The 27,005-nt window shown below is 48.6% G+C and overlaps 1 protein-coding gene across 2 annotated transcripts; it reads left to right on the forward strand.

Annotated features, from left to right (window-relative positions):
* The first annotated feature begins 499 nt into the window (after positions 1–499).
* On the forward strand, positions 500–9,378 carry LGALS12 (galectin 12). 2 transcript variants are annotated; one of them, XM_059929774.1, is made up of 9 exons: positions 500–583; positions 2,309–2,397; positions 2,492–2,705; positions 3,555–3,674; positions 4,228–4,266; positions 4,906–4,932; positions 5,552–5,640; positions 7,287–7,437; positions 7,899–9,378. In XM_059929774.1, exons 1-9 carry the CDS (start codon positions 515–517, stop codon positions 8,043–8,045), a joined length of 945 nt encoding a protein of 314 aa, XP_059785757.1. In that variant the 5' UTR covers positions 500–514; the 3' UTR covers positions 8,046–9,378. The 2 variants fall into 2 exon arrangements, with proteins under 2 accessions (XP_059785757.1, XP_059785758.1); XM_059929775.1 differs by lacking the exon at positions 4,906–4,932.
* The last annotated feature ends 17,627 nt before the right edge of the window (positions 9,379–27,005 follow it).

A 27,005-nucleotide genomic window follows, 5' to 3' on the forward strand; every position in this document is an offset into this window, starting at 1 on the left:
AGGGAGAGAGATGGAAACCTTTGTGGGGAGGGTAGGGGAAGCCGCTCATTTGGTGTCCAGGAAGCTGGGGGCGGGGCTTCTCCTGGGACCTGCCCCCGTGTACCATCACCCCTGCCTCTGACCCCTGGAGGGCTCAGGCTGCAGCCCCGGAAACCACAAACCCCCGCTGGCCCCAAAGGAGCCAGCCTCTGGCTTCCCTCTGCAACGGGCTCTGTGCTTCAGACCCTGAGGGTTAGTTAGTACAAGCTTCGCGCCCTTCAACACGGATTTCTTCTGACACCCAGTCCAGCCGGTGGGGCTGGAGCTGGGGTGGGGCGCTGGACAGCTGCCCTCCCAGACCTGCTCCAAGCACCATTAGGAAGGACCCTGCCAGGTGCAGGTGAGACTGACAGCTGGGAGAGCTGCCCCAGGCATTTAGGATCTGTCTGGGAAAGGTGAGTCAGTCCACTGGGGGCAGGGCTCCTGGAATCAGGATCTGCAGCCCAAGCTGGAGGCGCCCGCCCCCCCCACCACCATGTCACCTGGAGAAAAACTGGACCCGCTTCCTGACACTTTCATCCTGCAGCCGCCAGTCTTCCACCCGGTGAGCAGCCGCTCGGGTCTGGAACCTCCTGGGTCTCAGGGCTCTCCCTTCCAGCTGGGCCCAGTCTCCCAGGTGGGGGGCTGGAGGGGCCCTCAGTCATGGGTCCTGTTTCCCTGGCCCCTGCCCATGGGCTCTGGAAGGCCGTCCTGAGCTTAGCAAAGTGGCTGACAGCTCCTTCCCACTCGCGTGTCAATGACTGTTGTGTTCACAGGGTCCTTGCGTTTTAACAGTAGTAGGGCCTGGAGACAGAGTGGTGTCCCCTTCTGTACGATGGGTGGCTAGGAGGGTCTGGGGGAGTGCGGAGTATCACTGGGGGGACACTGACCACTAGGAAGGGCAGGCTCCTCTCCAGCCTGGGAGTCAGGTCGGAACCCCCAAGTGAGAGATGGTGTTGGGGTTTCCTCGATTCCTCCTTCAGCTCAGTGCCCTGCGGATTTCCTGAAGGCTGACAGTGCTTTACAGGAGGCTGAACTCCCAGCAGACTCCACCCTCCCACTAATGAGCACTAATTATCACTTTCTCTTTACTTGGTCCTCGCCTCCCAGGAGAAGCGCTTTGGCTCAGTTAATTACAGGCCAGGCCCAGGGCCTGGGAAGCAGGAGGGACTGACATGCTGAGCCTGGGTAAGCTGTGAGTGCCCTGACAGCCCAGGGTCTCCCACACCTCCCCAGGTGCCTGAGTGATGGGATCAAGCAGCCGCCCTGGTTACAGTGGCTCCTTGCTTTGCAAGTTGCGAAATCCCACCTGGAGGGCAACACGGTTGGATCTCAGCTCTTTCTGGGCAGTTCAGGCTTCTGAAGGCTGCTAGGAGCTGGAGAACACCGCATGAGGCCCAGTCTTGTGATACTGCCCAATGTGTACCTGCTGCACGTTCACATTTATTCTGCACATACCTCCTCAGAGTCCGCTCTGTGGCACGCCAGGCACTGAGCCTGTAGAAGCGACAGACAGGGCTTCGGCTCTGAAGGGCTTGTGCCTTCCAGCATGAAGAGCCAGCCACTCTGCTCCCTCTAAGCCAGACGGCCAAGGGCCAAACTAGCCATGCCAGTGGAGAGCACGGTGAGGGAAGGAGTAATTCAGGCACCAAAATGGGTGATGCTTGGAGAAGGTGTCAGAGCCTGGAAAGTCAAGTCAGATTTCACAGGGTAGAAGGAGAGCAGAGGAAACAGCCCCAGAAAGGGTCAGGAGTGGTAAAAGTGTACGCTGTATTTTAGGACTGCCAGGGGAAAGGTGAGCTGGGAAGGTAGGCTGGGTCATTATCAGGTATCTCTCCAGGCGTCCATATCAGGGTCTGCGCTCAGATCCCAATTTGTCCACCCTTCTGCCTCCCACTTCCCAGGCTCTGGCCAATAAACAGTCCCTGGGAAGCCTTGACACCAGGCTTCTAGAGGCCAGGGTGGCAGCCAGGGGACAGTAAGCCTCACTGGGGACACTACTGTGCCCTAGGAGCTGGGGTAAGGGGCTGGGCTGGTGCTCCAAGGGGGCAGTGGGGCTGAATCTGGTTTGCCCGTGCGGTGTGGCTTTGATGTGTGATGGTCCAGGAAAGGGGAGTAGGTGGAAGAGAACACTTCAGAGAAAACTAATTTTTCCCCATTAGGACATTTTCTGTTTGGGGTGGGAGAGCTGAGTCTTCTTGTTCCTCTTCCCTCCCCACCCCGCCCCCGACCCAGGGGTCCGTAGGCCCTTTCTTCAACCCTGTATGGATGGGTTTCTCCCCTTGTTCAGGTGGTTCCTTACGTCACGACAATTTTTGGTGGCCTGCGAGCAGGCAAGATGGTCATGCTCCAGGGAGCGGTCCCTGTAAATGCACGCAGGTAAGGGGAGTGCGCCACAGGTCTCCCTCTCTACCTTCAGGGTCTCTGGGAGTCTCTGACCGGAGGTGCCCTTTGAGGGCCTCATCTCCGCTAGGTTCCAGGTGGACTTCCAGTGTGGCTGCAGCCTGCACCCCCGGCCAGATATCGCCATCCACTTCAACCCTCGCTTCCACACCACCAAGCCGCACGTCATCTGCAACACCCTGCACGGTGGGCGCTGGCAAGCCGAGGCCCGGTGGCCCCATCTGGCCCTGCAGAGAGGAACGAGCTTCCTCATCCTCTTTCTCTTTGGAAATGAGGAGATGAAGGTGAACGGAAGGGGAAATCAGGGGGTCTAGAACTTGTGTCCTGCTTCTCTTTCCTTCAGCCGAGTTCCCCATGTCACTGTGTTAAGGGGTATTTGGGGGGATGGGGCACAGAGTCCAGTACCCAGAGGACCAAGGAGCTGCCAAGCCCGGTTCCAAGCTGCCCTGGGCCCACTTGGCCCGATACGCATGGCAGCATTCAGCAGGCCCTATGGTGCCGGCCCTGCAGAGGGCGCCACTGCCACCATCGCGGGAGCATCTAGAGAGTGCCTGCATATGCCGGGCGCTGTTCTAATCCCTTAAATATCAGCTCACTGCATCCTCACAGCAATCCACGAGGAGGGCACTTTCATTCTCCCCATCTCACGGAAGAGGAGGAAGGGACAGAGAGGGTGAAGCCTCAAGGCTTTCACCGCTGATGTGAACTCCTGCCAGGAAGATCTTCAGACTTCTCCAGGGGAGAGGGAGCCGGTGGGAGCCAGCAGTGGAGGGAGGGACCTGTGGGACAGGGGTCACACAGCCTCCTGAGGGTCCTCACCTGTGGATGGTGGGGAGGGCTCGGGGGGCTGCTGCTCCAGCTGCTGGTGGGTCAGCTGAGAGGCAAAATGGGGCCAGCATGGGGTGTCAGGGGCCAGGAGGGGCACTGAAGTTGCCAGCTCCCCAACCTTGGGAAGGCTACTTAAGCTCCCCAAGCCTCGGGCACCTGGTCTGTAAAACATGCCTGCCTCGTAGAGTTGGTGTGAAGTTAAATGAGGAAAATTCCAGAAAGGATGCTCATGATGCCTGGCACATTAGTGTGAACTCAGGAACATCAGCTGCTGCTGAGCCAGCCTAGTCTGTCTGTTTCTCTAGGTGAGTGTAAATGGACAACACTTTCTCCATTACCGCTACCGACTCCCGCTGTCTCGTGTAGACACCTTGGGCATATATGGAGATATCTTGGTGACGGCCGTTGGATTCCTGAACATCAGCGTAAGTTCCCTTGGGGTCAAGTCCTGGGTGGCAGCAGCCTCTGACTTCCCCTGATGCCTGGACAGGCCCAGGACCCCCTCCCGCCCTGTCACACCAACTATAGCCAAGGTGGAGGGCATCCATCCAGGTGCTGGACATGAGGAGGGGTGAGGTGACCACAGAAGGTGGGTCCGAGAGCCTCGGGCAGAATCCTGTCCTGGGCATGGGGTCTGGTCAATGAGGAGCGGTGGCCAGAAGGCAAATGACTTGGAGTCTTGGACCGTGGGGTATCATTCCCAGCTGAGGAGCTGATTAAAAATGCAAATTTCTGAGACCCGCCGCCGTCAGAGATTCTGATTCAGTAAGCCAGAGGTGGGGCCCAGGAATCAGCATGTTCAAAATGCCGGGTTTGAGAAGCCCTGACAAGGCCTCGGGGGAGAGGAGGAGGTATCAAGGCCAAAGCTGGCCTCTGCCCCGCCCAGGCACAGGAGGGCAGGTGGGAGCCAAATCAATCAAGCTCTGGGACTTGCAGTGCTCCCGAATCTGGCCTGTTGCTTTTTCTGTCTCCTAACAGCCATTTGTGGAGGGCGGTAGCGAGTATCCGGTTGGACACGTGAGTCTCCTGGGAGCAGGGTTGGCCCTCGCGGTCCCAGCCACACCAGCTGAGCCACTGGCTCTCCCTCCTCCCCCAGCGGGACCTGCCCCTCGCTGGGCTGCTGCTCATTTTGCACAAGGCCCAGCTGCCCCCTCCCTCACTGGGCGGTTGCCATGGAGACGGCTGGCCCCGCCTCAGCCCCTGGGAGCCTGGATTTGCCTCTCCCAGCGCCAGGGCCAGCTCGGGAGGATGGCTGGGGTGCGCTGGCTTCTCGGAATGGGCAGGGCCCCAGTCTTCCTATCAGAAGATCCGTCTCAGTTGGAGCTTTCACTTCTTAGCCTCCCTGTGAGGTAGCGGGTTGGCCTGCAGGGCAGAAGGGGAGCTGAGGCCCAGGGACTTGCTCAGAGCCACAGAGTGAGTGAATAACAGGACCGCCCCCACCCCTCACCACCCCGTCCAGTTCTTCTGCATTATTCCAGAGCTGGTGTCCATCTGAATTCAAGAGGGCCCCACTGGGGTTCCAGTCATTTCCCCGTATTATCTCTGAGAGGGGCAAACCCCAAATATCCCCATTTTTTAAAGAATAATATCAAGAGGTTCCCTTTCAATGAGCAAACACCATGTGGCCTCCATGTCCCCTCTTTCTTTCCTTGACAGCCTTTCCTGCTGAAGAGCCCCAGCCTGGTGAGTGACTTCCTCCTCGGCCTGGCAGAGGGACAGTCCCTCACCTGCTCCATCAGGAGTGGGAGGGCACCCCCTCCCACTCATATCCCAGACGCTGGTGGCATATGGGCTCAGCATCAGGGTCTCCCCTTCTTTATAGGAAACTGCAGGCTATGGGTGGGCCAGTCGACTTCAGGCTGAAGCTCCAGCTTCGTTTTACCTTTTCTCCATTTATTCCGCACACAATTATCTGATACTCTCCTGTGCTAGGCCCAGAGCCAGGCTCTAGGATGGAGGGACGAATCAGTCCCAGCCCCCCAGCTGCCCACAGGCTGGTAGGGGGGCAGACCAATGAATGAGCCATTACAGTTTGGAGCACAGCATTAGGGGCTCCCAGCACAGGGGCTGGGCGGGTTTCGGGGAGGCCAGAGAGAGCAGGGTACTGGAGACAGGCCTGCAGTAGGTGTTTAATAACTGAGCAGAGCTGTCTCCTCCTGGCTGCAGGCCTAGAGGCAGAGATTAACCTGCCCCGGGGCTCCCTGGCCCCTGAGGGCAGCCCATGAAGCAGCTCCTAGGGGCAGTATCCCTCCCCGAGCCCCTCTGTGAGACCCCCTCTCAGTCATCTCCCGTGTTCCTTCAGGAGGTGCCCTGCTCGCGTGCCCTTCCCCAGGGTCTCTGGCCCGGACAGGTCATCATAGTGAGGGGGCTGGTCTTGCCAGAGCCAAAGGAGTAAGTATACAGAAGGAGGGAAAGGAGGAGCATCTCTGTGCCAGGCACAAGCTTGATAAACATCACCGCTTTAATCTCCAGCACCACTACTTAATCCCCATCTTCCAGATCAGGAAACAGAGGAGCAGAGAGCAGAAGTAAGTTGCCCAAGGCCACAGAGCTTGTGAAAGTCTGATCTGGGATTGGGTCCAGGGCTCAGGTGCCTTCGTGGCACCAGCAACTCCCACTTCTGGGCGTATCTTCCCTGCCTGTGCATGTGGTCAGGCCAACCAGCCTCTCACCGCAAGTCCCAGCTGGAGCCTCAGGAAAGGCCCTTTAAAGGCACAGGCTGAGACCCAGAGAGAGGATGTGACCTCCCACAGTGCCCTGGTTTAGGAAACACAGCCAGGCGACCCCAGAGAAGAGGCCCAGCGCTGGGAGGTGGGGACTTGGAGGGACTCAGTAACGCAGTGGGCGCTGCCTGACTTCTCCCATAGTGGGGGCTCCTGCCCCATTTCCCAAACCTCCGGACTGCAAGCCAGTTAGACAAGTGTCTTCCTCATTCCCTTTCTTTGTTTCTTTCCTTTTCCTTCTTGCCTTTCCTTCTTCCCCTCCATCCTTCCTTCCCTCTTCCCTTCCTTCATTCTGGAATTGCATGGGATTTCATGACTTTTCTGGGCCAGATTTCCTGGGTTTGACTTCTGCTGAGGACACTTAAAACCTGTGCAACTTCACAGCAGTTACTTTTCCTTTCTGTGCCTTAGTTGCCTTGTCTGTAAAAAGGGATAAAAATAGTGCCAGCTTCAGGGATGGTGTAAATACGGAGAATTGTGCCAGGCACATAACAAGTGGTCCACAAATGTGGTGATATCAGAATTCTTTGGGTGGAGGGCCAGGGAAGTAAGGTTAGTGCCCTGTGTTCTCCCTGCCCTACCCCCTTCTGTTTTGTTTTTGTTTTTGAAGTCACTGACCTCACTAACCCTTGCCCTGCATGCTCTTGATCAGGCCTGTGAATTATGGGCAGGCGTGCAGCACAGACCTGGATAGCGTGAGCCTCCAAAGCCGGGCATGACAGGATTGGATTCCTGGTTTTGCCTCTTAAAAACTGTGGTCTTGGGCAAGTCACTACACCTCTCTTAGCCTGGAGTGCTGAGTTCCCCCATCAGAAAAAAAGGAGAAAGATAATCCCACTCTACAGGGAAAATGAAAAAGTTCCCAGTGAAGGAAAGAACCCCCACTCCTCCCCAAGCTTGGAGACAGGAGACCAGGTGCTTATCTTAGCTCAATTCACATGGTTATTATTAGTGACACAGCGAATGATTTTACTGCTTTCTCTCAAGGGCCATGAATTCACGTGTCCTCAGAGGCCAGGCAGGTCACATAAATAGTGAGGCACCAGGTTGGGAATGTGGTGAAGTGGAAAGAATATTTCCATAGATCTTCTGATGCCAGATCTTCTAATTATTTTAAAAGAGAAGCTGAAAGCTATCTTTTATATAAACTTCCTCAATTTTTGAAAATGGTATTACTTTAAAGTTGAAGAATACCGTGGACCAGCCAGAACATTTCTACAGGTTAAGTCAGCCCTGGGCCACCGACATCAAGGCTTAGCACCGCACCTGGCACTTAGCAAGCCTGCAAGCCCCTTCTCCGGCCCCTTTCCGCAGTTTCACGCTCAGTCTGCTGGATGAGGCCGCCCACGTTCCTGTGACGCTCAGGGCTTCCTTCGCCGACAGAACTCTGGCCTGGGTCTCCCGCTGGGGCCGGAAGAAACTGATCTTGGCCCCCTTCCTCTTCTACCCACAGCGATTCTTCGAGGTGGGTCGGAGCCAAGATGCCTGGTCCCTCTGGGGTGGAGTGCAGAGCTGCATTCCCATCCGGGAGACTGGGGGTGCGTCGGGGAGGCAGGGAAGCCAGTGCCCGCTGGGGGAGAGGAGATCTGGGCTGGGGATCCCATGCCCAGAAACCCCTCTTTAATTAATCAGGGGGGGCCCTGGCCTCAGCATTATCAAAAAGCCCCCCTAATGACTCCAGTGTGCTGCTGAGGTTGAGACCACTCGTCCAGGGAGAGCAACGACCCCTTTTACAGATGGTGAAACTGAGGCCAAGGCCTGGGCAGATCCTTGTGGAAGGGCTGATAACGAGCTGGGCCCCTAGTCCTGGTCTTTTCCACCACTGGGTGCCCCATGGGTCCAGTCTTTGTGTCCTTGCCAGGTGGGGCATCCGGCAGGCAAGGGAGGGTCTGGAAGCCTGCAGAGCCCCATGCCCTCCTTTCCCAGGTTCTGCTCCTATGCCAAGAGGGAGAGCTGAAGCTGGCGCTCAGTGGGCAGGGCGTGGGGGCCACCAGCCTGGGCCAGCAGGCCCTGGAGCGGCTGCGGGAGCTGCGAATCGGTGGCAGCGTCCAGCTCTACTGCGTCCACTACTGAGGAGGGATCCAGAGGGCCCAGCCGGAGAAGAAGAGGGCCAGCCTATAGCCGGGGCCCCACCAAATGCCCCCACTCTCCTATCCTCGTTAAAATCTCCACCTGTCACCACGGTGTCAGGCCTGGCTCACTTCTGGAACCAGGAGCCCGAGTCTGCAGGTGCTTTGGACCCCACAGCAGAAAGGGGGCACAAGAGTGTGAAGGCTCCGGAAACTCTGCAGTTCCCTCCACCAGGAGCCTGGGATTTGGCTCTGCCTTCCTTCAAGGCCTAGACAAGGAGGCAGGCTTTGTAGCCTAATGAAGATACTCTAAAATACAGCGGCTTTAAAAATTTAGAAGTTTATTTCCTTCTCATCTAAACAGAAAAATCGTCCAGGTCAGTGGGGCAACTTTGCTCCTTATGGACCTTCTGGGTCATCCTAGTCATCACCCCACCACCCCCAGGGCACCAGCATCACCTGCGTGGCAGAAGCTCAGTAACCACCATATCTAGGTTTCAACCACTGAGAAGGCAAATAGAGGATATGGACAAGGCCCATCTGATGTCATAAGCCCAGACCTGGGATTAGCACACGCTATTTACACTCGCATCTCATTGGCAAGTACTCAGTCACGCAGCCACATTATCTGCAAGGGAGGCTGGAAGTGTCCTCCACGGGATGACCACATGCCTGGCCATAGCTCTACTCCTGTGATTCCTGGAATATTTGGTTTTATTTATATTATACCATCTTATTTTGTGTTTTCTATTTACCATTGCTATTTTCCCTCATATTTTCAGCTTTCGTACTTGCTATTGGATTGATAAAGTCTTCTTTATCACCCTCCCCCTTTTTTTTCTTATGCTGATTTGGAAGTTGTAAATTCCATTTTATACTTCTAGTGGTTATCCTTACTTTTTATTTTATTTCTTAGTTAACACAATAAAATTGACTTTTGGGGGTGGGTAAAATTCTGTTTTAACATATATGTAGATCTGTGTGGCCACTACCACAATCAAAATATATAACAACTCCATCATTCCAAAAAATTCCCTGGTGTTACTTCTGTGTAATTGCACCTCCTCCACCCCCTCCCTTAACCCCCAGCAACTCCCTGATCTGCTCTCCACTACTATATTTTGTGTTTTTGAGAATGTCATATAAATGGAATCAGGTAGGATGTGACCTTTTGAAACTGATTTCTTTCAATCAGCATTACCCTTTGGAGATTAATCTAAGTTGCTGCATGTATCAGTGACTCATTCCTGTTTATTACTCAGTAGTATTCCATTGTACCACAATTGACCCACTGAAGAACATTTGGGTGGTTTTCAGTTTTTGACAATTAATGAATAGAGCAGCTAAAGTCATTTGTATACAAGTCTTTGTATGAATGTAACTTTTCATTTCTCTTGGGTTAATACCTACTGGTGAGATTGATGGATCATATGGTAAATGCATGTTTAACTTTATAAGAAACTGTCACAATTTTCCAGAGCTGTTTCAGAATAGTTTTGGGAATTTTGCTTTCCCACCAGCAACCTAGGAGATTTCCAGTTGTTCTGCATGCTCATCAATACTCATAATTGGGGCCTCCCTGGTGGCGCAGTGGTTGAGAATCTGCCTGCCAATGCAGGGGACACGGGTTCGAGCCCTGGTCTGGGAAGATCCCACATGCCGCGGAGCAACTAGGCCCGTGAGCCACAACTACTGAGCCTGCGTGTCTGGAGCCTGTGCTCCGCAACAAGAGAGGCCGCGACAGTGAGAGACCCGCGCACCGCGATGAAGAGTGGCCCCCGCTTGCCGCAACTGGAGAAAACCCTCGCACAGAGACGAAGACCCAACACAGCCAAAAATAAATAAATTAATAAAAGAAAAGAAAAAAAATTAAAAAAATAATACTCATAATTGTCGGTATTTTTTATGTTAGCCATCTTCACTGGTGTGTAGAGGTATCTCATTGTGGCTTTAATTTGTATTTGCCTAGTGGCTAAAGATGTTGAGCGTCTTTTTATGTGCTAATTTTCCATCTGTGTATTCTCTCTGGTGCAGTGCCTGTTCAGATCTTTTCTCCATTTTTAATTGAGTTGTTTGTTTTCTTATCACTGACTTTTAAGAGTTTCTTTATATAGGCTGGATAAATGTCGTTTGTCAAATATGTGATTTGTAAGTAATTTCTCCCAGTCTTAGCCTATCTTTTCATTCTCTAAACAGTTTCTTTCGCAGAGCAAAAGTTTTTAATTTTGATAAAGTCCAATTCATCAATTTTTTCTTGAATTGTATTTTTGGTGTCATATCTAAGCAGTTTTTGCCTAATGAAACTTTTCTCCTTTGTTTTCTTCTAGAAGTTTTATACGTCATAGTTCACATATAGATCTATGATCCTTTTTAAATTAATTGTTAATTATGTTGTGCAGTTTAGGTTGAAGTTTTTATGAGGTTTCTTTTGGTTTGGTTTGGTTTGGTTTTTGCATTTGGATGTCCAGTTATTCCAGTAACGTTTTTGAAAAGACTATCTATCCTCTGTTGAAGTGCTGTTGCAACTTTGTCAAAAATCAATTGGCCATATTTGGGCAAGCTTATTTTTGGACTCTTTTCTGTTCCATTAATCTATGTGTCCATCTCTTGGCCAATACCACACTGTCTTGACTACTGCATAAATCTTGTAGTAAATCTTGATAATGGGTAATGTAATTCCTCCAACTTTATTCTTCTTCAAAATTATTTTGGCTCTTCTTGATCCTTTGCCTTTTCTTATAAATTTTAGAAGCAGCTTGTCCATACCTACAAGATATCCTGCAGGGATTTTGAAGGGAATTGCATTAAAATTTATAAAGCAACTTGGGAAAAATTGACCTCTTTATTATGCTGAATCTTTCAATCCATTAGCACAACAGGTCTTAGCATTTACTTAGGTCTTTGATTTATTTCATCAGCATCTTCTAGTTTTTAGTATACAAATCCTATACATGTGTTGTTAGATTTATAGCTAAGTATTTCATCTTTTTAGGGTTATTGTAAGTGGTATTTTTTAACTTCAGTTTGCAATCGTTTATTGTAATTATATAGAAATATGATTGATTTTCTATATATAGAAGTGTTTTTGTCTACTACATAGAATCTGTTACATAAATCTTTTACATGTTGTCTGTGAAAAGGGACAATTTTACTTCTTCCTTTCCAATCTATAAGGCTTTATTTTTCTTGTCTTATTATGCTGGCTAAGAATTCTAGTGCAATGTTGAGTAGGAGGATTGAGAGTAGACTTCTTTGCCTTGTTCCCAATATTAGGGAGGAAGCCTTATGATATTAACTGTAGATTTTTTGTAGATGCCCCTTATCAAGTTAAGGACATACTCTTCTATTTTAGTTTACTGAGAGTTTTTATTATTATTACTATTATTATGAATTTATCACAAATTATTATGAATGGATGTTGAATTTTGTCAAAGGTTTTTTCTGCATCAAATGATATGACCATTTGTTTTTTATTCTTTAGGCTATAAATATGGTGTATTACATAATTGATAATCAAATATTGAACCAGACTTGCATTTCTGTGATAAACTCTACTTTGCCGTGGTGTATTATTCATTTTGAAAATATAGACATACCTCGTTTTACTGTGCTTCATTTTACTGTGCTTCACAGATATTGCATTTTTTAACAGATTGGAGGTTTATGGCAACCCTGTGTCATGCAAGTCTATCAGTGCCATTTTTTCCAACAGCATAATTTTTTAATTAAGGTATGTATGTTGTCTTTTAGATATAATGCTATTGTATGCTTAATAGACTACAGTACAGTGTAAACATAACTTTCATGTGCACTGGAATACCAAAAAATTCCTGTGACTCTCCTTATTGTGATATTCGCTTTATTGTGGTAATGTGGAACCAAACTCACAATATCTCTGAGGTATGCCTGTAGCTGGATTTGATTTGCTAAAATATTTTTGAGGATTTTAACACCTGGTTTATGAAGGATAATGATCTCTAATTTTACTTTCCTGCACTATCATTGTCTGTTTTTGGTATCAGGGTAATGCTGTCCCCTCCTCTATTTTCTGGAAAAGTTTGTAAAAATTGGGGATATTTCTTTAATCTTTCATAGAATTTGCCAGGGAAGCTATCTAGACCTGGATATTTCCATTTGGAAGATTTTTAATTTAAAATTCAATTCCTTTAATAGGACATAGAAATAGGCTATGTATCTATTTCATCTTGGGTTGGTTTTGGTAGTTTGTGTTTTTCAAGAAATTGGTCCATTTAATCTTAGTCATCAAATGTATATATGTAGGTAGAGTGCATAATATTATTTTCTTATCATTTTAATGTCTGGGGGATCTTTAGTGAAAGCCCTTTTTTCATTTCTGATATTGGCAATTTGAATCTTTTTCCCTTTTTTTAATTGACCTTTTCAGGAAAACAGCATTGGCCCTGTTGATTTTCTCTTCTGTTTTCAGTTTCCAATTTTATAGATTTCCACTCTTATCTTTATTATTTCCTTCTTTCTGCTTGCTTTGGTTTATTTTGCTCTTTTTTTCTAATTTCTTCAGTTGGAAGCTCAGAATACTGATTTTAAACTTTTCTTCTTTTCTAGTATAAGCATTTAATACAATAAATTTCTTCTTGGCACTTTAGCTATAACACACAAATTTTGATATTTTGGGTTTACATTTTGTTCATTTTAAAATATTTGCTAATGTCCATTGAGACTTCTTCTTTGACCAATGGATTATTTAGAAGTATGTCATTTAATTCCAAGTGTTGTAGATCATTCTGATATCTTTCTGTTATTGAGCTGTAGTTTAACTCACACTTTGTATAATTTCAATTATTTAAAAATTTTTAATATTTTCTCATGATCCAGAATATAAGCTTTAGTGAATGTTCTGTGGACACTTGAAAAGAATGTGTACTCTGATGGTGAGTTGAGTGTTCAATAAATGTCAATTAGATCCAGTTTGTTGATGGTGTTTTTCAGTTCTTCTATGTTATTGCTGGTTTTCTGGTCTACAGGTCCTATCAGGTTTTCAGAGAGGAATGTTAAGTCTTCAGCTACAATTGCATATTTATCTATTTCTCCTTTCAGTTCTGTCTGGTTTTGCTTCCTTTATTTTGAAGCTCTGTTGTTCGGTGCATATCAAAGTGTGTTTTAGATATGATACTGTTTCTCCAGGGAAGTGGGGATATTTTGTATATTACTCATGTAGAATAAAAAAAGTACTGTGCAAAAAACTTTGGATTATTATGTCGCGCAGAAAAAAAATTACCATGCTAGTCCTGAAACAGCGATTCTTAGAAAAGCCTGCTTGCAAGGTTGGCTCTTGGCTAGTATCTGGGAACTAAACTGGTAAACAATTCCCTATACTGACATAAAACATTCCTAAATATTAAGAGTGGCTCACTGTGCCTAAACTGTTTATATAAAAAATATAGTTTATGCTGAATACCCAGTTTCCTTCTGGGAATCTAGAATTTTGGTACATGCTAGGCAGAGGGTGCCTATATTACTTACCCTTTATAAAAAGCCTGAATTTCTAGACTCAAAGAACTTCCCTGGTAGACAACACTGCACATGTCACAACTCATCAGTGGAAGAATTAAGCACATCCTGTGTGAATGCACTGGAGAGAACTTTGGAAGTTTACCATTGGTTTTCTTCTGGACATCACCCCATGTGCCTTTTCCCTTTGCTGATTTCACTTTGTATCCATTACTGTAATAAATCTTAGCTGGAAGTATGACTATATGATAAGTCCTATGAGTCCTTCTAGTGAATCACTGAACCTGGGGGTGGTCTTGGGGATCCCCAACACAAATGTCTTCTTCTTAATGAATTGACTCTTTTGTCATTTTGTAAAGTCCCTAGTTATCCCTTTACTCTGAAGTCCACTTTGTCTGATATCAATATAGTCACTCCAGCTTTCTTTGATTAGTGTGTGTATGTTGTATCTTTTTGGCATCCTTTTACTTCTTTTTTTTTTAATTGGAGTATAATTGCTTTACAATGTTGTGTTAGTTTCTGCTGTTTGTGGATCAGCTATATGTATACATATATCCCCTCCTTCTTGGACCTCCCTCCCACCCCACCCACCATCCCAGCCATCTAGATCATCACAGAGCACTGTTTTACTTTTAACCTATCTGTATCATTACACTTGAACTGAGTTTTGTGTATATAGCACATAGTTGGGTCATGGTTTTAGTTTTTGTTTGTTGGTTGGTTGGTTTTTTTAATCCATTCTGACAATATCTTTCTTTTAATTGGTGTGTTTAGACCATTTACATTTAAAGTAGTCATTGATAGGTTTGGATTTAGGTGTACCATTTTATTGTTTGTTTTCTCTTTGTTCCCACTGTTTTTTAGTCCTCTGTTTTTCCCTTTCCTGCCTTTTTTTGGATTATGTGAACATTTTTGGCATCCAATTTTAATTAACCTATTGTCTTTTTTTACTATATCTCTTTGCATATTTTAGTGCTACCTCTAGGAATAATAATATACATACTTAACTTTCTTTTAAAAATTGTATTGAGATATAATTGACATATAACATGATATTAGTTTCAGGTGTACAACATAATGATTCAATATATGTATATATTGTGAAATGATCCCCACAATAAGTCTAGTTAACACCCACCCCCATACATAGTTACAATTTGTTTCTTGTGATGAGAACTTATAAGAACTTATAAGATCTACTCTCTTGGGACTTCCCTGGTAGCACAGTGTTTAAGAATCCACCTGCCAATGCAGGAGACACAGGTTCGAGCCCTGGTCCAAGAAGATCCCACATGCCGCGGAGCAACTAATCCCGTGCGCCACAATTACTGAGCCTGCGCTCTAGAGCTTGCTGTCTCGTTTCATCCCTCCCCTATCCCAAAGGGTGACAAGTATTATCATCTCCCCTTAAGAAGTTGTCTCTTGAGCCTCAGGGAGATGGAGTAGCACCCAAGGACTCTGCTGAGATATGGTGGAGCCAGGATTTGGAAGCAGGACTTGCAAGCTCTGAAGGCCCTGCCCTCTCCTTGGAGCCAGACTGACGCTGTGTGGATCTTTTGCAAACAAGTTCCTCTGGGGACATGTGAGAGGGTTTACCAAAAAGTGCAACTCAATCAATGTACAACAAATTCCATCCTATAGAGAATAAAGTTTCGGAGTCTTTTACAATATGTCCAAAGAACTCAAGGTGCTCAGTGGGAAAGAACACAATTCAGTGTGCACATGTTCATGCTGCCAAACTCAAGGGATGATATTTAGACAGAAAATCCTTCCCTTCTTGCGGGGGCCAGATGGATCACGTTCTCATCTCATAGCCACTTTGAAAAATCTCAACCAGGTCTCCAGGTATAGTGTTTGGCCTGCCTGCCCTAAAACAGCCAGATGTACATGAACCTGAGCCCCACCGCCCAGAGAGTGGCTTCTTTGGGGGTAAGGGGGGATGCTTCAGCTTCATCAACTGGTGGGAAACTCGGAAGGTGCAAGCAGTTGTCTCGGCCGGCACCCTCACCACCACCACCCCCCACCGAGAAATGGGAAAGGAGGGAGGGTCCAGGGACTGTGCTGGCTGAGTACACGTTCATTCAGATGTGCCTTCACATGCACAGGGCTGTGTGGATGTGTTTCTGCACATGTGTACTCATGACACGGTATGTACAGCATCTTTCCAACATGTCCAAGAGCCAGGCCCACCCAGGACGACACTGAGCAGTCAGTCTTGAGTCCCTGCCCTTCTTGCACACTGACCCTCGAGCCCAGCACCCCCTGCTCGTGGTGTTCAGGGTCACACTGAGTCCCCCACTTAGATCCCCTCCTGGCCTCAGGATGCCCTTCTCTCAGAGCTGATGTCCTGAAGATGCAAGTTGAAGGGATCTTAATGTGACCCAACAGGCAATTCGGCCAGGGACCAGGACCTTGTGGGATCACACAGCTGTCTGCAGTGGGGTGGACACCTGCCATGCAGCCCTCGAGGGCGATGACTTGCTCAAGGTCACTTGTGTGAAGAGCTCGAGCTGGGTCTTTCCTCTGCCCACGTCTCTCACTAGGCACCCCATGGTCCTGACTTTCTTCCCTTCCTCACCCCATTCCTCACAGCCCATGTTCCACCCCAGGGCACCCCGGCTGCCAGAACTAATACTCTTTCTACTCCCTCTACATTCCTGATCTGGGGAATGACATCCCCCCTTCCAACCCCTCCTCCAGGTTTTCCAGTCCCAAAAGAGGGCCATACTAAGTCTTCCATCTATCTCCCTAGCACTTCCTTTCCCTCTGCCCCTCCTTCACCCCAACTCCTGCCACCTGCATCCAATCACGAAGTCCAGTCAATGCCAACCCTGGAAGTTTCTCCTGCATTCACTGCCTCGTCCGTCTCCCATCCACTGACTTGGTCCAGGGCAGCCCCGTCCCTGCCTCTGTGACCCCCTCGGCCCCCTGACTGCCCCCCCCCCGCCTCCTGCTCCCATCACTCCACATCCAGTCTCCCCAAGACCCTCTGTGACCTGCCTCCTAAGGGCACGTCTGCCCGTGACCTTCCTCTGACCTCAGAGCACAGGGCAGGTCCTTTGCGCAGCTCACAGCCCTGTCTGACCTGCCCTCCTCACCTCTCCTCGCCCTCCCTGCTCCACCCAGGCTGACTGGATGACTTGCCCTTTCCCTGACCCACTGCTTGTTGTTGCCTCTGCTCCTGTGCACATCCAGTTCTCTCTGACCCCACACCCTGCCCCATACCCCCCTTCCTCTTCTCCCCCATCAGACGCCCCACATCTGAGAAGCTGCCCTGCAGGCCCCAGCCTGGTCAGCTGCCACCCTCTGGGTCCCCAGGCGCCCAGGACCTCCCCGTCTCCCCCCTGGTTGTGTCGTGCTGTGATTCCCTGTTCCTGTCTGCACCCCTCTGGGCTTGGAGCTCCATTCAGGCAGGATTCTGTGTGCTCGTCCCTCCCTCTCTGCATCTCCAGCATCCAGTGAGGGGCTTGGCTTGGGACAGGAGCAAAGCAATTGTGCAAGCAGGAGGGCTGGGGGCTCCGCGGGGCCAGGACTCCTGCGCAGCTCCTCTGGTCTCTCATCCCAAGGCACCTTGTCAGCCAGGGCAGGGCCAGAGATGGTCTCCATCCGGAGAACATGTAGGGACTATTCACTCCATCCCTAAATGTCCCCAGATGTCTAAGACCATGGCCAGGGCGCTGTCAATAGCAGTGCTGAGCTGAAGTCTACACTTGGCCCCCATCTGGATGAAGAAACAGGGGATCGTCACTAGGGGTGGGGAAGTACCCTTCTGGAACGAGGCCAGACAACCTCCTTTTTTTAAGATTATGATACATGCCTTCCTGGAATTGTTCCGTTTCCTGGAATAAATGTATAAACACAGCTTATCTTTTTCAGCTGCACACCACTGAGCTGAATCCAACCCCGCCTAGAACTTCAATCACACAAAAAATCAAGGCTGCTGGATATTGCACAGCTTAAACTAGAATGGTCTTGAACTGGGAGGAAAAGACTGTGAAAGGAAGAGGGGAGACAGAGGTGCTGTTTGGGGGCTGAGAAGGGTCTAAACCCTCACCGGCAGCCGAGGGAGGCAAAACAGGGATTAGTTCGCCTCCCAGAGACCCAAGGTTTCCCCCATAGACTCAGTATCGAGGCTCCTCTGTGAACTGGGTGTGAGCAAGCTGGGCCCCAAGACCCAGACAGACACAGCTTCTAGAAAAAGGACCAGGTCCCCGCATGTATCACTCACAGTGCCTCCCCCTCCCCATGTGCCAGACGTGTAGTCTGCGGTCACAGAAAGGAGATATCCACTCTGCAGAGACCTCATGGTCCCCCAGGGAAAAGAGGCTCTTATATAATAACAGAATCCTTATACAAGTTTTCAAAATAGCAGCTGGTGCCCACTCTTCCCAAGACCAGCAAAGGGAAGTGAGGGAGCCAATCCACTATGGATTTTCCCTTATCAATCAAGAGGACACAGCGTAGACATCATGGAGCCCAGGCTGAGGGTGCTCTCCTGCCCGGCCTTCTAGATGGACTCCAGCACCTCATTCTTGGTTTCATCTGCACTGCTCAGGCTATGATTCACTGACCAAACTTGGATCAAAACTCCAAAGCCGGGACTCCCTGGTGGCACAGTGGTTGAGAATCTGCCTGCTAATGCAGGGGACACGGGTTTGAGCCCTGGTCTGGGAAGATCCCACATGCTGCAGAGCAACTAAGCCCGTGAGCCACAACTACTGAGCTTGCACGTCTGGAGCCTGTGCTCCGCAACAAAAGAGGCCACGATAGTGAGAGGCCCGTGCACCGTGATGAAGAGTGGCCCCTGCTCGCCGCAACTAGAGAAAGCCCTCACACAGAAACAAAGACCCAACACAGCCAAAATTTAATTAATTAATTAATTAATTAAAAAAAAAAAAAAAAGCCCTGGGATTAAGAGGTACAAATTATTAGGTATAAAATAAGCTACAAGGATATACTGTACAACACGGGGAATATAGCCAATATTTAAAACAAAAAACAAAAAACTCCAAAGCCTGAGAAGGGGACCACAGTATGCAGTTGGCCCATCACACACAGAAGCAGGAAATTAAATTTATGTTCACATAAATACCTGGACACAATTGTTCATGGCAGCTTTATTTGTAATAGCCAAAAACTAAAAACAACTAAAATTATCCTACAACAAGTGAACTGTTAAACGAACAGTGATACATCCATATCGAGGAATATTACTCAGCAATAAAAAAGGAACAAACTGTTGCTGCAGGCAACAGCTTGGATGGATATCGAGGCAAATATGTTGAGTGAAAAAAGCCAATCTCAAAACTTCACATGTGTGATTTTATTTATACAGCATTCTCAAGAAAGACAAAATTGTAAAGGACAGATGAGCATTTTCCAGGGGTTAGCAATGGTAGGAGGGAGAGGAAGAGCTGTGATTATAGAGGTAGCTTGAGGGAGAGCTTTGTTGTAACGGAATTGTCTGTCTCCTGATGGTTATGGTGGTTACATGAATCTATACATGTGATAAAATGACATAAAACTATACACACACTTGTACCGATGACAATTTCCTGGTTCTGATATTGTACTATAGCTTTTTGTTTTTTGGGTTTTTTTTTTAATTAATTAATTTATTTATTTATTTATTTATGGCTGTGCTGGGTCTTCGTTTCTGTGCGAGGGCTTTCTCTCGTTGCGGCAAGTGGGGGCCACTCTTCATCGCGGTGCACGGGCCTCTCACTGTCGCGGCCTCTCTTGTTGCGGAGCACAGGCTCCAGACGCGCAGGCTCGGTAGTTGTGGCTCACGGGCCTAGTTGCTCCGCGGCATGTGGGATCTTCCCAGACCAGGGCTCGAACCCGTGTCCCCTGCATTGGCAGGCAGATTCTCAACCACTGCGCCACCAGGGAAGCCTGTACTATAGTTTTGTTTGATGTAATTATTGGAGGAAACTGGCTGAAGATAATAGGACTTCTCTGTATTATCTTTGCAACTTCCTGTGAATCTCTGAACTATTTTCAAAAGGGTTTGTAGCCACTGGACAGCGACAAAGATCCTTGATAGAAGGGACGTGTTGGAGGCAAGGTTCACATGTGCCCAGACTTATGCCTGAGGGTATTTCCCAAACCTTGGTGCAGGTAAACAGCGTCAGACATAGACTGACAGTCTCATTAAGGGCAGGAAGCAGATCAGAGTTCAGGGATTTTCTAAGACCACTGGGATTCAAGGATCAGGGTACCAGAGAACAGGGAGCTGCTGAGAAAGAGGCCCCCAAAACTTCATAAAAATGTCCCTTGGAAGAGTGAATGTGAATGTAAACTATAGATTTCAGGTGATAATGATGTGTCAATGTGGGTTCATCGATTATAACTATAATATAATACCTAGAGCAACCACCAAAAAAATCTACAAAAACACTATAGATAATAGAATTCTAAAAATGTTCAGGTAAGACATAGAAAGGCGAGAAAAGTGAAGCAGAAGAACAAAAACAGAAGGAACAAAGAAAGTGTTTAAAACAGTGTAATGGCAGACCGATGCCCCTAACATATCAACAATTACATAAAATACAAATGGTTTAATAAATCAATTAAAAGAGAGATCGATAGGATGGATTAAAAAAAAAGCATGTTGTCTACAAGAAACTCACGTCAAGTATTGATATAATGATATGTGTAGGTCAAAAGTAAACAGAGAGAAAAATATACACACACAAACATTACTCAGAAGAGAGCAGGGAGACCATAATAATATCAGAAAAAGTAGACTTCAGAGCAAAGAAAATGACCAGGGACAGAGAGGAACATTTTATAATAATACAGGGGTCAATCCACCAAGAGTACTTAGCAATCGCAAATATGAATGTACCAAACAACAGAGCTTCAAATACATGAGGTGAAAACTGATTGAGGTGAAAGAGGAAATATATTTCTTATAGTGCAAGAGTGCTGGCAGTGAATTCTCCTAAGTATTATTTATCAGAATCCATTTTTCTTTCACTTTTGCTCTTGAAAAATATTTTAGCTGGATACATACTCTGATTTCTCATTTTATTTTTCATCACTGTACAGATGTTTAATTGTCTTCTGGCTTATTCTGTTTCTGGTGATAAACTGTTCTACTGTATTTAATGTGTCTTTTTTCTCTAGCTGATTCTAAGACTTTTTAACATTGCTTTTCAACAATTTGGTTATGCTGTGCCTTTCTGTGATTTTCTTCGTTTTTATCCTGCTTGGGATTTGTTGAACTTTGCAAACTTTGAATTTATATTTTTCCTCAGATTTGTAAAATGATTGGGTCCTTGGTGGCCTTGGTGAGCTGCTGAACTGAATCTGAGTCACCTGCCTCTGTCTTTTTGTTACGGAGACAGTGATTATCCAGGCTGTCAAAACCCCTTTTAGGTAAGTTCTGCTTCTTGCAGCCAAATGTGTCCTACAGGGGCAATGAACTCCTGGGACCCACATGCTCCAAGGCACCCACCTCCTGAAGGCTTGCCCTGTGGAGTGCAGCACCCCATCTGGCCTGCCCCATGGCTTCTGACCCAATATTTCCTGGAGTTTTTATGATGGCCTAGGTAAGTGCACTCGGGGTTGGCACCTCTGTGCCTCTAAATGCCCCCCTTCCTGGAGTAGGAATAGTTGTCCAGGTTTTTGTTGAAAGAGACCTTGGTTTTCTCAAGCAGGAGCAGATTATAAGGCCTCCCTCCTAATCTGACTGCTTTCAGGTGGCTTTAAAGCCTCGGTGATTCCATGTTTTGATGTAGGTAACTATTGACCTTTCCAATTAAAGCAAATCTTTAGTCTCCCTTAAAAAAAAAGTTTAGTGTTGAAAGCTTTTCAACAGTGTCAGAAGGAAAATGAAAGCAAAATTCTTAACTTTAACATAAAACTGGGTTCAGGAGTAGGTGAACTCCAGACACAGCCTTGGCTTCCAGATGGCTTCGGTAAGTGCCCTGAAAGCTCCCATCACTGACTCTGTGGTGAGAGGGCAGCTCCGCTCGTATTAAGGCCTCAGTCTGGCTGCCAGAGCCTGTCTTGAGAAGGCTTTCATGCGAAAATATATTTGGTGTCTGAAAGTCCCTTTTCCTGTAGGACCGTGAGGTCACTGGGCAGAGAGAGAGTGTCCTCTCTGCATCCAGTGCCGTGAGGGGCAGCGACCTCCGCGGGGAGGAACGGCGGGTGCTGTGGGCGACGTGGGGGAGAAGCTGGGGGGGGGGGGTCGGGGGATGAGGGGGGGACCCTGGGACTTGGGGAGTGAGCGCATCCCACCTATTCTGCCTCAGCCACTGGCTGGAGTTTGGTGCCTCCTCCATCCCCCAAGGCATTTGTCCTGCCCTGGAAAGCGCATTTGCATTTCAGTATTCTGACTCTGAAACCTCCCCTCCCAAGTAGCCCAGTGTTTCTGAATGAGAGGAGTTTCAGTGGGCGGCAGGCTCCTTTCCTGGTGTGCAGCTGAGAAGGAACAAGCCAGACTCCTGCCATTACTGAAAATCAACCAGTTCCGGGGAGAGGTGTCTCAGATTTCACAGGAAGGGGGGTGGGTGCGGCATCTAGCCTTGCTCTGTGCTGCTCTGTGCCTACATCCTGCCCCATTTCCTTTCCAAGTAGAGACACAGCTGAAGTCTTGCCTTTCCACCGGCTGCTGTTGTCAGTGCCCTGGCCATGGTCTTAGACATCTGGGGCCATCTAGGGATGGAGTGAATAGTCCTTACATGTTCTCCGATGAGGACCGTCTCTGGCCCGGCCCTGGCTGACGGGGCGCCTTGGGGTGAGAGAGCAGAGGAACTGGGCAGGAGTCTTGGCCCCTTCAGCCTCCAGGCCTCCTGCTTGCGCAATTGCTTTGCTCCTGTTCCAATCCAGGCCCCTCACTGGATGCTGGAGATGCAGGGAGGGAGGGCCGAGCACATGAGATCCTGCCTGAGATCTAGTCCTCACCCCTCTGGGACTACCAGATGGAATGACACCATCTTTCTATGACCAAATTGCCCATGGCTCAGCTGCCCCTGGGTTGAATGCTGAAAATTAGCCACCTCAATTGTTAGGTCAGTGAAACTACTCTGTATGATACTATAATGGCAGATACATGTCATTATACGTGTCCAAATCCGTAGAACGTACAACACCAAGAGTGACCCGTAAGGTAAACTATGGACTCTGGGTGTTTATGCTGTGTCTGTGTAGGTTCATCAGTTGTAACCAAATGTACCATTCTGGCCTGGCATGCTGATAACGGGGGAGGCTCTGCATGCTGTGGGCATGGACAGGGGATGAACGGACATCTCTGTACCTTCTTCTCAGTTTTGCTGTGAATCTAAACTGCTCTTACAAAATGAAGTTGTTTTTGTTTGTTTTTGTTTTTTTAAATTAGCTGCCTCAGACTATTCCTCTGCTAATTCCCGGCATGTGCTGGGTGTGGTCTCAGAAGGGCCCGATCCCCATGTGCTCCTGCTTCCTCAGTGGCCTCTGCCACCAGGGACCCTCCTGAATGGCCACTCTATCTGGCCATCCTCCATGGTGTCACCACAGCCACTACCACTCTGGCTTGAGGATTAGGGACATCACCCTTCCCTGGGCTCTACCTTCCCAAGCCTGCAAAAGCTGGTGGGTCCCTTGATGCCCCAGTGCAGTGGAGACCAGGCTGGAACAATTCCCAAGACTCCTCTGGAAGCTCAGGGCTATAAGAAGGTTGAAGAACAAGGAGAGTCACTTACAATTGCTGCTTATCAAATGGGGCCCTGCTCAGATCCCCAGGCTGAAATGTCAGCCTCCATTTGGGGGTTCCAGAAAGGTCCGTGCCTACCTTGCTTCAGGGCTCCCTTTGGCTCAGCGGGCCCTGCTGCTCTAGGCAGAGCCCAGGCCCAATAACCAGACGAAGGAGAGAGAGGAGGAGGCCTTCCCGCTTCTTACAGTCTAAGGCTCACCTCCGCAGACCTCATTTCCGGTCCAGGATCTATGGTTCCAGCGTCATGGACAGTGTGTGCTTGGTCTGCACGACCAGGTCACGTCCCCATTAAGAGTCTCAAGTGTCCATGTATCTGCCCTTCATGGGGATTCTCACAGTTACAATTGAACATTGATCCATGTGGTTATTTTACTTATATCCCACTCCCTGCTACAACTGCAGGGGTCCCAAGAGCTGGGACTGTCTAAGCTTGTTACCATCAGACCCCAGCATCAGTCACAATGTCTGGCCTACTATAGGTGCTCAATAAACAGTTGTTTCCTTTATTAATAAATTTACTAACCAATACATTAAAAACACAACTATTCTCTGCAATTGTGAGAAAAATTTTGATATGAAAATTTTAAAAATTTAAGCCATCATTATACAGGTTACCATCCACCAGATGTGTGTTGCTGTGAAGCTTAAAAATATGCTGGACTGGTTCCAGGGCCCTGCCCTCTGGACTGACTTCCATGAACTGGATTCCATTAAAATGTGAAAAGTATATATGTACATATAAGTAATAAAAAGCATGCTTTATTTTTTCATCATAAACTCATAAAATGTCTGAGCTATCTCTGGACAATCCTTGGTCTCAGCAAAACTTGTTTTTAAGACTATAACTTGCTTTCAAGAGCGTGCATATATTCCACAGCCTGATTTTTACGTCAAGAAAAGTTTAAGACCATGGTGATTGGTGCTGGAGAAATAGGAACCTTGGGGCCTGCATGGTATGACTAGGGTTGCCCTTCTGACGTCATTCTGTCACTTTTGTAAGACAGCATGTCCGTCCCCACTCTGGGGACTGTGGGACAGCTGGCAGGTCACCTGGAGCTTGATCCCCAGCGTGCCTGTGCCGGGCTCTGGATTGGATTCTGGTTGCCTGATGCTATCTGGGCACCAGAATCCTGCCTTGAGTGAGCCTGTCATGCAAGGTGTGGTCACAGCCCCTGAAAGGACGAGGGCTGTGTCTTCATTCTGCGTTCAGAACAGGCTGGACAGACGGCTCAGCGCCTCTTTGGTGAACACATGTTTAATAAATGCCTAGGTGTGCGACGGAATTTGGTCTGAGATTTGCTTTCATCATAACCTGAGGGGGAGGCTTGGGAGAGTATCTAACATGAGCTCATGGGAACGTTCCAGTGGTTTCCGCTATTGACCAAACAGAAGCCCAAGAGCTGTGCCTGAGCTGATAGCTCAGCTGGATTTGCTCAGGGAACCGGTTCTGCACCCACAGTGGGCCCCTCACAGGTGCTGGAGCTCTTCCTCTTCACCTTGCGGGCCCTCAGCGCAGACAGGACATCTGGCCCGGTGAGGGGTGGAGGTGGAGGGGACAGAGCCGTCTTCTCTCTCACTGCTCCTGATGGCTTCTAAAGAAACAGGCATTTGAGACATGAAAAAAATAAACGAAAAGTTTGGATTCAAAGATTTTCTTTTCCAAATAGTAGTGGTAGACTGGAGAATCAGATCTTATGAGAGATGTGAGCTCCAGTCTCTAATGCCAGTCAATGAATGTCTCCTGGGACAAGACCCAGGACCTCAGCAGCTTTCCAGGGGCCAAAGCTTGGTGCTGGCCCTGCCCCCTCCCGTGGGTGCCCTGAACTAATCATGCTTGTCTCACCCACAAATCCCTCCGAGTGAAACTGCCTCTCCTGTCAGGTTTGAACTATGTGATCACGCTGCGTCCCGCAGAGCTGATTGGCCTAGTGGGATCACCTGACCCAAGGACAGCCAATAGGTGGGCGGGGCTAGGATGTGGCGAGCTGAACCAATCAGATTCTCTCTCGGGAACTTGCACTGGGAGCCGCAGGCAGCTTGAGAGATGGAAGTGAGTGGATGCAGGAAGAGTAGCCGCAAGAGGGCATGCGCAATCAGACCTTGTGGGAAGACGGCTAACCCACGTGGTGAGGAGCAGGAGCGGGGGCGTGAAAGTAACAAGGCACAGGAAAGATGTGGAGAGCAGAGGGAGGTCATGACGCTAACGGTTCCTGGAATCCAGAGAAACAGGGAGTTACCGGAGGAACTGGGAGCCAGCAGTCACTGGTGGCTGAGTCACGTTCGTGGTTGAGAATCTTCAGCACAATTCCAGCTGCTGAGGTCCCGGGCTCTGGCAGGCGGACGGTTCTGGTTCTTGTTCATCACAGGTGTGTCTCCCCTGCCCCTCCTGTACCCTCACACCATAAAAAGAACACAGCCCTCCAAGAGGAAACCTGAGAACAGCAGTGAACAGCCCAAACGCACCTCAGTGTAGCGGGGAAGGAGCCTGTGTTAGTCAGCTCTGGTGCCATAACAACACACCACAGACTGGGTGGCTTAAACAACAGACATTTATTTCTCACAGTGCTGGAAGCTGGGAAGTTGAAGATCAAGGTGCTCCCGGATTCAGTTCCTGTGAAAACCCTCTTCCTGGCTAGCAGATGGCTGCCTTCTCACTGTGTCCTCACAAGGAGGAGAGGGAAAGAGAGAGCTCTGGTCTCTCTTCTTCTTATAAGGGCACTAATCCCATCATGGGGGGGTCCAACCTCATGACTTCATCTAAATGTAATTACCTGCCAAAGCCCATCTCCAAATCCCATCACATTGGAGGCTGGAGCTTCAACATGTATTATGGGGGGACACATTCAGTCCATAACAGAGCTGAACTGTGTCTTTAATAGAATTCACGCTAGTCTGCATTTCCCCAAAAAACTCTTCCTGTGCTTTTATTTAGCTCCATTAAAATAAGCCTAAGGACTTCTCTGGTGGTCCAGTGGTTAAGACTTCGAGCTTCCACTGCATGGGCCACGGGTTCCATTCATGGTCAGGGAACTAAGATGCCGGATGCCTCACAGTACCGCCAAAAAAAAAAAAAATTCTTTTTAAAACCTAAAGGATGATGAAATAGTGAAATTAATATAGCAAACTCCATGCCTGCTGGCTAAGTAAGATTCCTCTATATTAAATGGCTGCTGTCAGGACAATTCCTTGAACTTAACTGCTTTTCCTGCTTGCTTCTGGCTGGCAGGATCCCAATGAGCTGGCGGCCAGGCACCTACTGTCCCGCCTACAGTCATGACCATGTGAGTGACCTGCAGCAGAGGAGAAGGGGAGGTCACACTCACCATCAGGAGTCCGACCATGGATATGTACGCCAAGAACCTTCAGCTCCGGAAAGACCCATCTGGCCCTTGTCCTCTTCAGAGCAACCACAGAGGAAGCAAATATTGGCAGGGAAGGGGCCATCCGAAGAGGGCAGGCCACCCACAAAAGAGGGGAGAAGGTGGCTGGTGGGGAAAGAATGAGTGGGAGGAGGAGCTGTAGGTATGGAGTGCAGGGAAGGGAAACTCAGTAGCCCTATGGGTACAACAGATCCACAGGGGGTGGGAGCCCAGATGATGTAGATCAGGGCTGACCAACTGGGAGCCTGGAAGCCAGTGTAGAGTGCGGGAAACCACCCCTGGGACCTCTGACTCCCCAGAGCTTGAGGGCAGGGGGCTCGCCTGGATTGTTCTCTGTCCCAGGTGCTCAGCCACCGCCAGGCACATAGTAGGCTCGTGATTCATCTGCTGA

This window comes from Balaenoptera ricei, chromosome 8 (assembly GCF_028023285.1).
Source record: "Balaenoptera ricei isolate mBalRic1 chromosome 8, mBalRic1.hap2, whole genome shotgun sequence".
Taxonomy (NCBI): Eukaryota; Metazoa; Chordata; class Mammalia; order Artiodactyla; family Balaenopteridae; genus Balaenoptera; species Balaenoptera ricei.